Source organism: Desmodus rotundus, chromosome 3 (genome assembly GCF_022682495.2).
Source record: "Desmodus rotundus isolate HL8 chromosome 3, HLdesRot8A.1, whole genome shotgun sequence".
Lineage (NCBI taxonomy): Eukaryota > Metazoa > Chordata > Mammalia > Chiroptera > Phyllostomidae > Desmodus > Desmodus rotundus.
Genome location: NC_071389.1, coordinates 179561495 through 179575079, shown reverse-complemented (window position 1 = coordinate 179575079; position 13585 = coordinate 179561495). Strand labels below are relative to the sequence as shown.

Below are 13585 nucleotides of genomic sequence, written 5' to 3'. Positions count from 1 at the left end.
TGGGAACGTTAAGGAACATGCCCAATGTTGGATAGCTAATAAGTAATGGAACCAGAGTGAACCCAGGCAGTCTGATTTTTGACTTCAATCAGGAAGGGCAAAGTTAGACGAACAAAACCCAGCCTTTCAGCGCTGACGACTGACGGAGAGTGTAGATCAACTTCCTTGGGAGGATTTCTTGCTCCCCAATTTAATTTCCCACGTCACTATGGATATAGCCTAATAAAAATCTACCTGTGTCTTTGGCGAATTATACTATGAATGACAAGACTTTGAATTACTTAGTACTCTGTTCTTAGCTCCTATCTCAATACCTTGCACGTAATAGATGCTTAATAAATGTTTGTGAAATGAATAAATGCATGCCTCCTTTCCACTCTGCCTACTGCTGACAAACCTCAGATTGTTGCAGAGTTAGGCCCACGCACTGGTAATCTTTGCTTTGTGTACTTACTTTCTGGAACAGTAGACCTCGGGAAGAAGAAAAAAAATTCTGTCTTTTCACATCCAATTGCCTTTGAGGAGCTGGGAAGAGAGCAATTCACACTTGATTATCTTACAGCAGATAAATTAGCAGCGCCTGAATTGCTGGCAGTCAGGAGCTAGACCTCTCTTCAGTCTGACTAGCCCACTTTGTCTCAGCTCAGAGGCCATGCTTCCTCCCCTGCCAGTCTTGGCTCTCAGCCTCGTGTTAACTCTGGCCTCGGGCCAGACATTGCAATTTCAAGAACACGACTTTCTCCAACTTCTAGGCTTAGACAAGGTGCCTTCACCCCAGAAATTCCAACCTGTGCCTCGTATCTTGAAGAAAATTTTCCACGATCAAGAGGCAGCAGCCACCATTGGGGTCTCACAAGATTTATGCTTTGTAAAGGAGCTGGGAGTACGGGGGAATGTACTTCGACTTCTGCCAGATCAAGGTAAGCGTACTGGAATATTTCCTGCAGAAAAATTGGACATTTGAGGGTATGAAGAAAGGAAAGGAGAAGTACCAGTGACTGTGAGTTCATAGAAAGCCTTGCGCTGGTATTTTATGTATTTTATCTGATTTAACCCCAACAACAACCCTGAGAGTACAGGCTCAGACAGTACATAACCTGTAACGAATTTGAGATCAAACAGCTAGTGTGTGAAGAAAGTCAGGATTCAAAATAGGTTTTATTTTGTTTTGTTTTTTCCTGAATCGACAGCTTTGTGGCTACAGTTTAGGTAGGACGGGTGAGGGTAGAATAAGGGCTCAGTCGTCTACTCTTTAGCCCACAATTTACGCATCCTGTTGGCTTTGGGATGGCAAGCAGGGGGCAAAAATTTTGAACTCAGCTTGCCCATGGGTCCAGCTTTTATTGGTCATATCTCCCTTCCACTTTTGTTGGGTGGAAAAGGCTATTCTTGACTTATGAATACAGAGCAATAACCTATGCCGTTGTCATACTCTGTGTAAGGATCTGAGAGAGTTGCATTTAATAATTTGCCAAACTAACCACCCACCAAAATGACCCAGATCAACTGTTAAAAGTTTACTCTCTTGCCCAGTTCCTGCCCTTCGCTCTCCCACCTGATTCTTATTCAAAGTCAGAGATCAGTGGTGTAATCTGCATTTCCATATGGCCTCCCAGGTAGTTCAGAGGTGGTATGAGAGCCCTAGTAGGTTAGTTTTACAGCAACTGGAGATTGAGATTTGAATATTTATTCAAGAAGCATTTGTTTGATACCTACTGTGTGCTGGGAACAGTGTATGACTTTAAGAATACGGAGATTAAGATAAAATCTGCTCTGTGAGTTTATAGAAAAGAGGAAGAACAAATGACTTCCATACATACTCTGTACTAAGTATTGTATTAGAGGCTTAGGGCCTTGAGTGTGTGGGTTCAGGCAAACTTTTTGGAGGCTTAAGAGGTAATAGGGGGGATTTTCTTTGAGAGAGTGGACAACTGCTGAGGTTATTATTTCATCCTTCCCCAATGGAAAAAAATCTTTGATTTTTGTGATAGTAATTTTATCAAATAATGGTGGGAAAAGAATGTAATCTCACTACCATCTCTCCCTAACCCTTCCTCTAGAGAAAACCACCATTAGAAGTTGTTGTATATTCTTACAGACTTTCTTTTTTGCATTTATATAATATAAACATTAATTTTTAAAAATGGGGCATGCTATACAGTCCTTTAGCATTATGAACATCTCATAAAAGCCAACACAAATAGTCAACTTTTTTGTTTTACTGGTTACATGATATTCCATTGTACTGATACGCTGTAATTTATGTAACTAATGCCCTGTTGATGGGCATAGACATGTATTAATAGTGCAGCTTTACATCCACTTTTGTGTGTGTGTGAACATTTTCTATTATTTCCTTAAGATAAATTCTTGGAAGGGGATTGTTGGATCAAAGAGTAGGCCCATTCATACTTAATTTTTTAAAAATTATATTTTATTGATTATGCTATTAAAGTTGTCCTGATTTTTCTCCCTTTGCCCCCCTCCACCCAGCACTCCCCACTCCCTCAGGCAACACCCCCCACAATTGTTCATGTCCATGAGTCATGGATATATAAGTTCTTTGGCTACTCCATTTCCTATACTGTATTTTACATCCCATGGCTATTCTGTAACTACCTATTTGTACTTCTTACTCCCCTTACCTCTTCACCTGTTCCCTCCCACTGTCCTCATATCTGGTAACCATCAAAATGCTCTCCGTATCCATGATTCTGTCTCTGTTCTTCTTGTTTGCTTAGTTTATTTTTTAGATTCAATTGTTGATAGACATGTATTTATTGCCATTTTATTGTTCATAGTTTTGACCTTCTTCTTTTTCTTAAATAAGTCCCTTTAACATTTCACATAATAATGGTTTGGTGATGATGAAGTCCTTCAGTTTTTTCTTGTCTGGAAAGCTATTTATCTGCCCTTCAATTCTAAATGATAGCTTTGCTGGGTAGAACAATCTTGGCTGTAGGTCTCTGCTTTTCATGACTGAATATTTCTAGCCGATCCCTTCTAGCCTGCAAAGTTTCTTTTGAGAAATCAGCTGACAGTCTATGGGAACTCCCCTGCAGGTAACTTCTTTTCTCTTGCGGCATGTATGACTCTCTTTATCTTTAACCTTTGGTATTTTGATTATGATGTGTCTTGGAGTGGGCCTCTTTGCATCCATCTTGTTTGGAACTTTCTGTGCTTCCTGGACTTGCATGTCTATTTCCTTCACCAAATTAGAGAAGCTATTTTTTGTTATTATTTCAAATAGATTTCCAATTTGTTGCTTTTTCTCTTCTCTTTGTACCCCTATGATGCAAATGTTGGACCTCCTGAAGTTGTCCTAGACGCTGCTAATGCTGTCCTCATTTTTTTGGATTCTTTTTCCCTCTTGTGTTCTGATTGGTTGCTTTTTGTTTCTTATGTTCCAAATCATTGATTTGATTCTTGGCTTCATCCACTCTATTGTTGTTTTCCTGTAAATTGTTCTTTATTTCAATTAGCATATTCTTAGTTTCTGACTGGATTTCTTTTATGCTGTTGAGATTCTCATTAAGTTTCTTGAGCATCCTTATAAACAGTGTTTTAAACTCTGCATCTGATAGATGGCTTATAGCCATTTCATTTAGCTCTTTTTCTGGAGTTTTGCTCTGTTCTTACATTTGGGCCATGTTCCTTGGCTCCTCATTTTGGCAGTCTCCCTGTGTTTGTTTCTATGTATTAGGTGGAGCTGCTTTGACTCCATGTCTTAATAGTGTGGTCTAAAGTAGTAGGTGTCCTGCAGGGTCCAGTGGCACAGCCTCCCCTATTACCCAAGTGAAAGTATCCTTTCTTGCGTTTGGCTTCTTTCACTCAACGTTATATTTGTGAGATGTACCCATGCTGTGTGTATTTGTGATTCATTGTCATTGCTGTATAGTGTTTCATTCTAGTAATATTTGACCGTGTACTTACCCATGCTACACTGAATGCTCACTAGGGAACACCTTTAGCTTTTAATTTTTGTTAACCTGGGAGCAAAACATAACCTCGTTGTTTTAATTTTAATTTTTTAATAAGGTGGAATGATGTCTTTTCAAATGAATAATGAGCCATTCATTTTTAATCTTCAAACAGTTGCTATATAGATTATATATGATCTTTTTCCTATTGAGGATTCTTCATTGTTCTTAATAATTTGTAAAGCATCTTAATCATTCAAAAAGCTCTTTATAGCCATGAATTTTGACTTGTCTTGTACTTGGTTGTTTTTTGTGTTATTAACTTTATTAATAATGTCTTTTGGATATAGAAGTTTTTAATTTTCATCTGTCCATCTTTTCCATTTTGGGTTTTGGGCTTTTTTTTCCCCCTTAAGCCTAAGGGATGTGATTTTGTGATATGAGTAAAAGAGGAGACCAGTATATTAGAATTAGAACCATAAACAGGAGAGATCAACTGTTCGGAGAGGTTCAGAAGGATAAGTCTGTGAAAACACCACTGAGCCTGACAGTTAACAACCTTTAAGAATGATGTTTCAGTGGAGTAGTAAGGGTAGAAAAGTTGGAAAATAACAGAAGGGTATGGGTAAGAAGTAGAGACAGCAAACGTAGACTGTTCTTTTATTTTGTTTAAAGATTTTATTTATTTTTAGAGAGAGGGGAAGGGGAGAGAAAGAGAGAGAAATATCTGTATACGATAGATACATCGATCAGTTGCTTCTCCCATATGCCCAACTGGGGACCTGGCCTGAAACCCAGGCATGTGGCCTGACTGGGCATTGAACTGGTGACCTTTGGGTTCTCCGGTTGGCACTCAGTCCGCTGAGCCACACCAGTCAAGGCTAGATTGATCTTTTTAAAAGATGGTCAATGAAAGGAAAGGGAAAGATAATACATTGGGCTTGAAGAGAAAACTGGTAATTTTAACTGCTTTTTAATTTTGTTATTTTTAAAATGAGACCTCAGCCCTGGCTGGTGTGGCAGTGGACTGAATGCCAGCCTGAGAACCAAAGGGTTGCTTGTTCGATTCCCAATCAGGGCACATGCCTGGGTTGCGGGCCAGGTCCCCAGTTGGGGGCCTGTGAGAGACAATCCATCAATGTGTCTGTGTCTGTCACCCATCGATATTTCAATCCCTCTCTTTCTCTTTCCTTTTCCTTCTCTCTAAAAAGAAATACATATTTTTTTAAAAAAGAAAAGGTAAAAGTATGCTCTATTGGACCTTTTCCTCCAGTAATAGATGAGGTTCGAAAATCCAGGCAGAGAAGTTGGCTTTGAAAATAGGGAAAGATACATTTACAACTTCAAAAGATGCAGAGAAGGGGGAGCATGTGGAGACACTGAAGAATCACATTGCCCCTCAGTGTTCAGTGAGGTGGGAGAAGTCGTCTTCGGAGATACAGGACTAGACATTGTTGACGTTGACAACGGTGGGCTTTACATAAGGAATTACCTAAAGATAAATCATAGGAGATTTCTGGAGGGTCAGTCTTTGCTGGATGACAAGACTTTGTTTCGAAGTCAGTCTAAGTGGTTAGATCTTGCCTGGCAACTCCTTAGCCTAGGATGTTCTTAAACACTTTTGTGCCGTGGGTTCCTTAAGCAGTTCTGTTGAAGCCACTGGATGCCTTCTCAGAATAATGGTTTACATGCCTCCAATAAAATATTTAGAATTTCAAAAGAAATTAGTTGAATATTGAAATACGTTTAGAAAAATATTTTTCGAACAAATGTGTATATAATAGCATATAGGATGCATTATTAATGTAACAAATACAAGTAACAAGATCTGCAGAAGGGACTGTAACTACCATAAATTCAAAGTAGTGTGAGCATATTATTTTATGATATTTGCAACAACTTAATGTATGAGCAAAGCTATGTTTTTTTATTGGTAACAGTGTCCTAGCCCCTGATAACATTATTGGGATTTGTTGCCTATTTTCATGACTGAAAGAAATGCTAAATTTCATTTGGAGTTTAGTAAAAATAAAGACGTAATTCTTTTTCCCATCCACCATTATGGACCTTGTAAATTCTATACAGGACCCCTTGGGCACCTGCACATGTGGAGAAAGAACCTCTGGCCTTGTGCTTGCTTTGTTCGAACACATACTGAAAGCTGGAGGGATACAGAGAGGATTAGCATGGCCCCTGTGCAAGACCGACGTGCAAATTTGTGAAGCGTACCATATTTTTAGGGGGTTAAGAAGTACAAACTGCCAGTTATAAAATTAGCCACGGGAATGTACCGTACAGCTTAGGGTATATAGTCCATAACATCGTACTCACTATGTATGGTGCCAGACGGAGCTAGACTCACCTTGGTGATCACTTCATAAGGTATGTAAATGTGAAATTGCTATGTTGTGCACCTGAAACTAATATAATATTATATGCCAACTATAGTTAAAAAAATAAGTTAAAAAATGAGTGAAAGAAATAAACCCTCCCAAATGGTAGGGTTTGAGTATAACTGATTATTTCCTGCCCTTACTTTGCAGATATGATATACATGTAACATTTGGCATTTATATCATAGGCAGATATAAAGTAAAATATATTAAAGTTATGGTGACACTCATATCTCTCTGTTCCTATCTAGGTTTCTTTCTTTACTCCAAGAAAATTCCCCAAGCTTCCTCTTGCCTACAGAAGCTCCTCTACTTCAACCTGTCTGCAGTTAAAGACAAGGAGCAGTTAACAATGGCCCAGCTGGGCCTGGACTTGGGGCCCAACACTTACTATCACCTGGGACCAGAACTGGAACTGGCTCTCTCCCTGGTTCAGGAGCCTCATGTGTGGGGCCAGGCCGTCCCTAAGCCAGGGAAAGTGTTTGTATTGCAGTCAGTACCTTGGCCTCAAGGTGTCCTTCACTTCAACCTACTGGATGTGGCCAAGGACTGGAATAATAACCCTCAGAAAAACGTAGGCTTGTTCTTAGAGATATTCGTCAAAGGACACGGAGATGCTGGGGTGAATTTTCAGCTTGAGGACACCTGTGTCAGACTGAGATGTTCTCTTCACGCTTCCCTGATGGTGGTGACCCTTGACCCTGAACAGTGCCACCATTCTTCCCGGAAAAAGAGGGCAGCCCTCCCTGCCCCTAATGTTTCTTGCAAGAACCTCTGCCATCGTCACCAGCTATTCATCAACTTCAGGGACCTGGGTTGGCACAAGTGGATCATTGCCCCCAAGGGGTTCATGGCAAATTACTGCCACGGAGATTGTCCTTTCTCATTGACCACTTCCCTCAACAGCTCCAATTACGCCTTCATGCAAGCCCTGATGCATGCCATTGACCCGGCGATTCCCCAGGCTGTCTGTATTCCCACCAAGCTGTCCCCCATCTCCATGCTTTACCAGGACAACGATGACAACGTGATTCTACGGCATTATGATGACATGGTCGTTGATGAATGTGGGTGTGGGTAGGCTGTCAGAAATAGGAATCGTAGGAGTGTAGGAGGGTAGAGCTTTTAATAAAACTCCCTATCTGGTTTATGACCTCTTGGATCTGAAACATCGATATGTTTATGTTTATAATTTGTGTTCCTGGAAAATCTGTCATGACTGATGATGTCCCAAATTACACACTCACACACAGCCTTAATGATCATAGGGATGTTTTAAAAATCACCAATATCTCCATAGTTAATTAATGTCTGAATTATACATGATTATTTAGATATATATTTCACTTAAGAAAATGTTTATCATTGGACACTGTTTGCAATTTTTCATGGTAGAATAGTGGTATGAATTGTTCATGTATCATGTGCATATCTTAGAAAAATTTCAAGCATGGAATTACAAAGTTAGAAGTATAAATTGAATCTTTTATAATATGAAATATATTGATATTAGAACAAACACACATGTATTATGGGGTAAAATGCAAAGTTCACATGGACTTCAAATATAAAATTCTACACAGTAGGATACTTTGGATTACACCAGGAAGTAGGAAGTTATTGACCTCGAGTTAGGAGAACGAAAGTGGAAAAGTTTGGGAATCATTGCTTTATTTAATCCCTTCTGTAGTTCCACTTGTCACTACCTTAAGTCAACCTCACCATTCACCTTGGATTATTGCTACAACTTTTGACCTGATCTTTTTGTTTTTATTTTTGGATTTTTTAAAATGTTGATTATATAATTTAACTATATTACAAATACATGTGAAGAGGCCTGCACAACCACCCCAGTCACGTTTCCCATCCTCCTAATAAAATTACCATCCTGAAATCGGTGTCCATCTTCCCCAGTCATTTCTTTATAATTTTACTACATATATTTGGATCCATAAACAGTATAAAGCATTGTTCCGCAAATACATAAACTTCATAGAAACAGTATTGGAGTTTATTTCTCTATCATTTTTCCTCTCAATTTATTATTTCAGAGGTTGATACATGTATGGATATCATTTTTTTCACTGCTGAGTAGTAATCCATTACAAGCATATTACACAATTGACTTATTCCTTTTGCTATTATTGGACTGGGGGCATGCAAACACACTGCTAGAATCGTTTCTATAGAATGGACACAAAATCGCTTACAATCTATTTGTCTAGCTAGGACTCAGTGTAGGGCAGCAGTGAGTGTGGGCAACTTGTAAGGAGAACGAAGAGGCCACAGAGATTAGAGTGCACATCCTCAAACAAAAACTGACCTTTAAAAAGCATTCACAAGGCTATTTTCAGGGATCATTTCTGTAGTTTGTTAAACGCACTTGCCTTGTCAAATGCATCATTTGAATCAGAAACTGTTCTCTGACAGATATCAGTGGGAGGCTGATCGAGCAAATCATTTAGAACAAGTTCATGGAACAATCAGGATGATGCCAAAAGTAATAATCTACGTTAATGTGTTTACAGAGAACTTTCAGATTATATTTGTTAAAGAGCTAAGAAATTAATGTAACAGAAGGTAGATGGTTGCTTTGGTAAAGGTGGTGGTGCTTTGGTGGGGCTCCTGCAGTCCCAGCTCTGTCCTCTTTGTGGGCCCAGGATCCTCGGTGGTGCACCTCAGACTTGAACAAGGGAGTTTCATTTGAACAAACAAAATTCATAAAATTTCACCTGTGAACCATTGATCAACAAATGAGTTTATGGTAAGATGCCAAGGGAAGAGGGCCAGCCAGCTCACTGATAGAAAAGTACACAGGGAAACCAGTTTATCATCTGGATGTGTACTGGGAAGGCAGAGGAAGGGAATTAGTTACATGATCTAAGTGACAAGATTTGTTAACCTCTAGGTCCAGATACTAGGAATTCTAGTCATTTCAGACTCACCGCTCCTATTAATATTCTTCAAGTAGGCTATACAATATGCTTGACTGATTTCTGGCTTTCTTTTTTATAATATTACATGCTAAGCTTGCTTCCTTGAGTAAATAAGCTGCTTACATTGATTGGGGACGGGGACAAACATCCCATATCAAGTTGACCAAACATTACAAATTGTCTTGCAGGGTAGATTTTTTTTTTAATTGTTAAATTGTTTATTTATTAATAGAAACTATTCCTTAGCTAAAATATTCATGTTCCATAGTTCAAGAACACAGGTCAGTGGCAAACTTCCATGGAAATCAACACCCTAAAATTCTTTTTTAAGAAAAAGATTTTATTTAAAGGAGGAAGAAAGATCAATGAACACACCTCCAGTTGGGATCCTGGCTGGGATTTGAACCAGTGACCTCTTGGTTTACAGGCTGGCGCTCAACCCACTGAGCCCCACCAGCCAGGGCCCAAAAATTCTTTGCATTCCAAAGTCACTTTGCCCTCTGAAAGATACCAGTCTTTCTCATATCCTCAAATTCTTTCATGGAATCATAATTTCTGTAGAAATCTGTATATGCCTTCTTTCTTGGTTTAGCCACAGCAAACTTATGGAATGTTGCAACCCCCAGGGATATGATGCTGGCTCCAATGTGTAAAATCACAGACGCTTGGCCGGAAGGCCAGGCATCTGAGGTTTCGTCTAAGCACTGGGAGCTACGGTAGTTACACTCTCCTTCTCACCTCAGTGTTTCAGGAATAGATGTTCTAGTATTTTCTTTCCCCCACAGCAGGATGTTTCAAGGGGCACACCCCCCAGGCTGCAGGGCACCTCCCTTTGGAGACTACTGCTTCGTGAGGGGTGGGACTTTGCTCCTGTTTCCTGAGCACAACAGTGATGTTACTAATCCTGGTCTCTTGACATACCTGGTGATGATCTGTCCGCCTTTCCTTCATGGTCTTTCTTACCTTAAGCCTTGAGTCGTTTGGGCTTGTTTCTGAAATTGCAAACGTGTATCAAAGGCCCAACTGATCACAGTTCCTGAGGCTGCATTGTTAAATTTACTTCTGAATTGAACTGAATTGGTACAGATGTATTTTCTTAGTCTTTTCATTTGGGGTCTGTGTTTAATACATTCGCTTTATTTTTAAGAAGGTATGAAAAGGATAGTGGCCATTTCCTTCTGCTCATAGTTCTATTTTTGGCAGGTTTGCTCTCTCCTGAGTTCATCATGTTATCTCCTGAGGCCACTGTCATGCCCTAGAGAGGAACAGGCGCCGTGGCCTTGGCCCCACGTCATCCTATATCTCTATTAAAATCTTAAATCTGTTCCATCAGTCTGTAAACACGCACGAGCTCTGTAAGTCAAGATATATGCTGAGATTTGGGCAGGACAGTACAGGATGGGACTCCTTACTCCAAAATATAAATATAAATATAAATAAACTATGTACACTTGTACAGCACAACATTTCAAGACTTGTGAGCTTATTTAACGGCAGGCCCACTCACTCACAGGCCTTGAAGTGGGTGAAGGAATCAGATAACCATCCCAGTAGATGCAAAAGAAAATGTAGCAAAATTCACCACAATTCATGATAAAACTTCTCCACAAAATAGAAATGGAGAGAAATTTTTTTAGCCTGATGAAGGGCATCTGTAAAAAACCTACAGCTAACATTATACTTAAGGGTGAATAACTGAATGCTTTCCCCTGAGACTGGGAACAACACAGAGATGTTCGTTCACTCTCATCTTCTCTATTGAACTTTTCACTGAAGTACTTTGTCATCACAATAAGGCAACAAGAAGAAATAAACGGCATACATGTTGGAAAGGAAGAAGTAACAATATGACCAGCTGCCTGGAAAACAGTAAGGAATCTGTAAAAAAAACCTATTAGAAGTAAGTGCTGCCCTGACTGGAGCTGCTCAGTGGGTTGAGAGCCAGCTCATGAGCCCAAGGGTCACTGGTTCGATTTCCAGTCAGGGCTCGTGTGTGGGTTGCAGGCCGGGTCCCTGATTGGGGGCGTGGAAGAAGCAACTGACTGATGTTTCCCTCTCACATGGATGTTTCTCTCCCTGTCTTTCTCCCTCCACTCCCTTCTCTCTAAAAATAAATAAATAAAATCTTTAAAAAAATCACTGTTAGATACTAAAGTCGCAGAAATGTGCAACTATAAAGGTTGTACATTACCAATGTTGCTGCGGATGTTGAGCTACCTAAACTCATATACTCCTGGTGAGGCCATAAACTGGTATAACAATTGGGAACTTTCTTTTTTTAAAGATTTTATTTATTTGTTTTTAGAGAGAGGGGAAAGGAGGGAGAGAAATATTCAATATGTGGTTGGTTGCCTTTTGCACACCCCCAACTTGGGACCTTGTCCACAACCCAGGCATGTGCCCTGACTGGGAATCAAACTGGTAACCATTCAGTTCACAGGCTGGCACTCAGTCCACTGAGACACACCAGCCAGCGCACACAGTTGGGCATTTCCTTAAAAGTTAAATATACACTTACCCGTTTGATCCAGCAATTCCACTCCTAGGTTCTGTACCCAAGAGAAGGAAAAAGAAACATGTTTATATAAGGAAGTGTATACAATGTTAATATCATCCTTATGCATAATAGCTTAAAACTGGAAATAACCCCAAGTCCATCAGTGGGTGAATGAATAAAAAATTGTATCATACCAATATAAAGGAATTTCTCCGTCAATAAGAAGAAATGGCTCTCTGACACACCTAATCACATAGATCAGTTCTACAGAGAAACTGAGCAAAACCATTGTATGATTCCATTTGTATGAAATTATAGAGCAGTACAAACTAATCTATAGTGACAGAAATATCAGCGGTTGTCTGGGACTGGGAGTGGCAAGATTGGCAGAGAATTTTTGGGGTGATGAGAATTTTAAATATCTTGATTGTGGAATGGTCACATAAGTATATGTATACATTTTTAAAAACATCTTCACTGATCTGTCTTCAGTCTCTTTGAAAACAAAACAGAAGATGGATCAAACATTCAATAAGAATTCTAGTGGAAACAAATTCAAATCATATACCACCTTAACTACTGCATACGTGCCACCTGTGCGTGTGCCTTACTGTATCAGTTTCCTACAGCTGCTGTAACAAATTTCCATGAACTTAGAGGTGGAAACAACATAAATTTTCTTACAGCTTTGGTGGTCAGAAGTACAAACTAGGATCTCAACAAGATCAAGATGTTATCAGGACAACATTGCTTCACAAGGCTCAAGGGAAGAATCTACTTCCTTGCCTTTTTCGCTTCTAGAGGCTGTCCTCGTGCCTTGAATCATGGCCCCTTCCAGCCACTAATCATGTCACTCACACCTCTGCTTCCATCTTCATGTGTCCTTCTCTGACTGGCTCCTTTGCCTCCCTCTTTTAAGGGTCTTGTGATTGGATTGGGACTACCCTACTCCAAGATCCTTACCCTAATCACCTCTTCAAAGTAACTTTTGCATTTATAAGGTAACATGTTTATAGGTTCCGGGGATTAGGAGGGGGGTCGTTATTCTACCTCCCACATGTGAAATTCTTGGCTTCTCAAGGACCTTCCACGATGTGGCACTCTGCTCCTTCTTCAACTCTCACCTGCCACTCCAACAACTGCTTCAGCTTGTGAGGGCTCCAAATTGACTTTCATAATTAAGGAAAGCCTTATATTTAGGACTCAGGTGTTGGTTTCATAAGGTTTGAGATTCAAAGTTCAGGGGCTCTAGATTCGAGACCTCGATTCTGGGAATGTGTGCTAAAACTCCTAGGAGCTTGACCCAGATATTGGGCAACAGGAAGTAATGGCAATAGGGACTATGTATAGCAGGGGTGTCAAACTCATTTTCACTGGGGGCCACTTCAGCCTCCTGGTTGCCTTCAAAGGGCCGAATGTAATTTTAGGACTGTACAAATGTAACTACTCCTTAACAAGGGGAAGAAGCTTGGTGCTGCTGCCAGGCAGAAACAAGGTGCTGGGCTGAATAAAACAATGTGGAGGGCTGGATGCAGCCCACAGGCCTTGTGTTTGCCACTCGTGATGTATAGTATTCACTTTTTAGTGGAGGATATAAAAATGTAAGTGGACTTGGCCTTACCTGCCTCAGAAGCCAAAGTCCACCTGATTTTGCATCTATCAGTGTCCCTCCCCTTTCCAACAGGATCTGGGCCAAAGAGCAAAATAAGAGGAAGTTATAAATACATGAAAAGTAGCTAAAGAATAAGGCCAGTTCACCAAGAAAGAATAATGTGTCAGTCTTGCCTTAGCCTTAACTTAAAGGATACTTTTTAAACTTTACATATTATTAGGGAAGAA

At 40.0% G+C, this 13585-nt stretch overlaps 1 protein-coding gene and 1 non-coding gene across 2 annotated transcripts; both read left to right on the top strand.

Moving 5' to 3' along the window:
* Positions 1-505: 505 nt before the first annotated feature.
* Positions 506-8264, top strand: GDF3 (growth differentiation factor 3). The gene is made up of 2 exons (XM_024579039.3): positions 506-920; positions 6565-8264. The coding sequence occupies exons 1-2, from the start codon at positions 653-655 to the stop codon at positions 7392-7394; spliced, it is 1098 nt and encodes a 365-aa protein (XP_024434807.1). The 5' UTR covers positions 506-652; the 3' UTR covers positions 7395-8264.
* On the top strand, positions 6051-6158 carry LOC112322097 (U6 spliceosomal RNA). The gene has a single exon (XR_002976591.2). It is a non-coding gene; the product is annotated as a U6 spliceosomal RNA (small nuclear RNA).
* Positions 8265-13585: the final 5321 nt, after the last annotated feature.